This window comes from Lactuca virosa, chromosome 4 (genome assembly GCF_052849685.1).
Source record: "Lactuca virosa cultivar CGN04683 chromosome 4, Lactuca_virosa_CGN04683_v6, whole genome shotgun sequence".
Classification (NCBI taxonomy): domain Eukaryota; kingdom Viridiplantae; phylum Streptophyta; class Magnoliopsida; order Asterales; family Asteraceae; genus Lactuca; species Lactuca virosa.
The window spans coordinates 236,279,422-236,282,424 of NC_136429.1; the positions used below are offsets into that span (position 1 = coordinate 236,279,422).

General features: G+C 34.2%; 1 protein-coding gene across 1 annotated transcript; it reads left to right on the forward strand.

Moving 5' to 3' along the window:
- The first annotated feature begins 893 nt into the window (after positions 1–893).
- On the forward strand, positions 894–2,786 carry LOC145108090 (uncharacterized). The gene is made up of 3 exons (XM_079045085.1): positions 894–1,860; positions 2,000–2,185; positions 2,308–2,786. Exons 1-3 carry the CDS (start codon positions 1,396–1,398, stop codon positions 2,587–2,589), a joined length of 933 nt encoding a protein of 310 aa, XP_078901211.1. The 5' UTR covers positions 894–1,395; the 3' UTR covers positions 2,590–2,786.
- The last annotated feature ends 217 nt before the right edge of the window (positions 2,787–3,003 follow it).

Here is a 3,003-nt window from a genome sequence, read left to right on the forward strand (position 1 = left end):
GAAACTCACTAAGCTTTATGCTTACCCAGTTGTTTATGGTTTCAGGTATCATCGGTTATTGTTGGAAGGCGAAGGCGGGGACTGTACACACTCATCAGCAACATTGAAGATTCCGCGTTTCTACAGTACTCTGATTTTTAATAAATGTAATTCGGAATAAATGGTTTTCTTAATTAATGAATTAATATATTTGGAGGCTTTATCTTAATAAAAATGAAAATTTTTTGTTGTGAAAAAGGAATGTTACAGATAGACTGTATTCGAGGGTAATGGCAGCTTAACGACACTGATGTCGTTATGGTATTGAGTTGGGTCTTTTTCGCTATGGTGTTGAGTTGGGTCTCTTTCGCTAAGTCTGTGGCGTATTTTGGGGATGCGTTATCAATGTTAGAACGAAAATTTTGAAAAAATGTGTTGGAATTTTTGAAATTTTTTTCTAAGTTTAAACATAAAAAAATCTTAAAATATAAGTTGTTTTGTTTGACAAATTATAAACCATATTAGGTATACTTAATAATTTAAATTGATATGATTTATTTTTTTTATTTGTTGGGCTATTTCTTTTTTATGCGAACTTAATTTTTTTTAGTTTGATCTTAATTCTTAATCATCTAATATATTAAACTATTTTTTAACATTATATAAATATTTAATAACTAATATATTTTTTTTAAAATGTATAATCTACAGAAAAAGTGATTATTAATGGTTAAAATGATTTTAGGTCCATCTACCAAAATATCAATGAGAAGGTTGGCTGCCGACACTATATATTTGTCTTTTTGAGGCCAAGAATCCTGGTAGGCATGGAAGCAGCCTCGGATTTAGGCTTGGTAATTATTTGTTTGGTGATGGTGAGTTCTGCATCCTTTAAGCCGTCCTTACAGATCAATATACGGCCCTACAGCTACCCATGCATATTACGAACCCACCCCCACTCACCATTTTCTCCTGCAAAACACACCACTACTTCATTTTCGAGCTCAGGAAAAGAAGATAAGTACAGACAAGAAAAGCACACACTGAGTGTTTATTGTCTGCAAGATAAACCCTACCGAGGTGTTGTTGTTCTTAATTTTATTATCGTTTCCAGAAATTGTTTTTGGTTGCTTCTTTTTTGTCAATCTACTGATTTTTAGTAGGATCATTCTTTTTGCTTCTCAATTTTGCGGATAAATAGAAGTTTTGTTAATTTCTTGTTGATGATGCTACACTTTTGATTACAGAATTATCCGATTTTACTTTTATATAATTTGTGGGGTTTTCAAGATCTTGTATATATCCCCGTATGTTCTACAAATTTGCTTTAAATTTAATTCATGGAGTAAAGCTTAAACTTTATGTTGTAACCATTTTTCTTGAAAACACAAGAACCGTTGTTTAGATAACAAAAACATGTTGCACACAAAATCCGAGTCTGATATCACCAGTTTAGCCCCGTCATCACCTTCAAGATCACCAAAACGGCCGGTTTACTTCGTTCAGAGCCCTTCAAGAGACTCTCAAGATGGTGATAAATCATCATCAATACAAGCTACACCTAATTTCAGGAGTCCAATGGAGTCCCCTTCACACCCTTCTATGGGTCGTCACTCCAGGAACTCATCATCCAGTCGGTTTTCTGGGATTTTCCGGTCACATTCCGGGAGGAAAGTTCACCGGAAAAGAAACGACAAGGGGTGGCCGGAGTGTAATGTGATTGTAGAAGAAGGGAAGTATGATGAATATGACGATGAAAAGAGGTTAACCAGAAGATTACAGGCTTTATTGGCTCTCTTGAGTTTTATCGTCTTGTTCACTATCTTATGCTTGATTATATGGGGTGCTGCCAGACCTTTTAAACCTGAAATCACTGTTAAGGTTAGTAAAATATCTTTTGCTTTAAATTTCCATGAAGATCATCGTGTTAAAATTCATAAAGATTGCATCTTTTTCTAACCCATATCTTTAATCTTTGGAATCTTGAATTGGGTTTCGATTTAATTCCTATTTTTTACAGAGTTTGGCTGTGAATAGCCTCTATATAGGTCAGGGTTCAGACTCATCTGGGGTCATAACCAAGATGCTGACCATCAATAGTTCATTGCGACTTGGTGTTCATAATCCAGCTACATTCTTTGGCGTCCATGTTAGCTCTAATGCAGTGAACCTAGTCTATTCAGACATTGTGATTGTAACTGGTCAGGTTAGGACCAATTTTCACATGTTCATGTATATCAGAATAGAGTACTGAACTATGGTTAAGACTATATAGACTGAACCATGGTTACTGATCATGCTAATTTGGTTATACTCATGTGGTTTCAGTTGAAGAAGTATTATCAACAAAGAAAGAGTCGAAGAACAGCCATTGTGAACTTGGAAGCAACCAAAGTGCCCTTGTATGGTGCAGGTTCGAGTCTAGTGGTTTCTGATGCTGGAGTTTTTGAAATACCATTAAAATTAGAGTTTGAGGTTCGATCAAAAGGTGAAGTCGTTGGTAAATTGGTGACAACTAAGCATACAAGTCAAATTTCTTGCAATATAACGTTGAAATCGAATACAATCAAACCAATCAGATTCAGAAAAGATTCTTGCATCCTCAGATGAATAATCCTCTCAAGAATAAATTTGTTTCCAATATTTATTTGTATAAATGGTGTGAATTTTGATCGGATATGTGTTATTTACCCTTGAAAATGAATCATTAAATGCGTCTGAATTCCTGGAGTCAAGACTGGCCATATTTAGTAATGTTGAAAAATGTATAAATTTGGTTGGTGTGATAATAAATTGTCTTTAGTGCATCTATCATAGATATCATTCATTATTTCATAATTGTCCTAATTGAAAAAGTCATGTCTGCCTCTAGAAAAGAAGAAATATGTTTGATCCATATGGAGGAAAACTTTTATTATTGGCATGTAAGCTTGAGCGAGACTGAGTCTAAACTTATTTGATTCGAGCAAAATGACATTCACTTTTGTATATCATAGGTACTAGGTAGTATATTCATAAACAATG

Coding starts and splice junctions, on each gene's coding strand:
- LOC145108090 (XM_079045085.1), top strand. CDS start 1,396: ATGTTGCACACAAAATCCGAGTCTGATATCACCAGTTTAGCCCCGTCA. Junction 1,861..1,999: donor AACCTGAAATCACTGTTAAG/GTTAGTAAAATA, acceptor TATTTTTTACAG/AGTTTGGCTGTGAATAGCCT. Junction 2,186..2,307: donor TTGTGATTGTAACTGGTCAG/GTTAGGACCAAT, acceptor ATGTGGTTTCAG/TTGAAGAAGTATTATCAACA.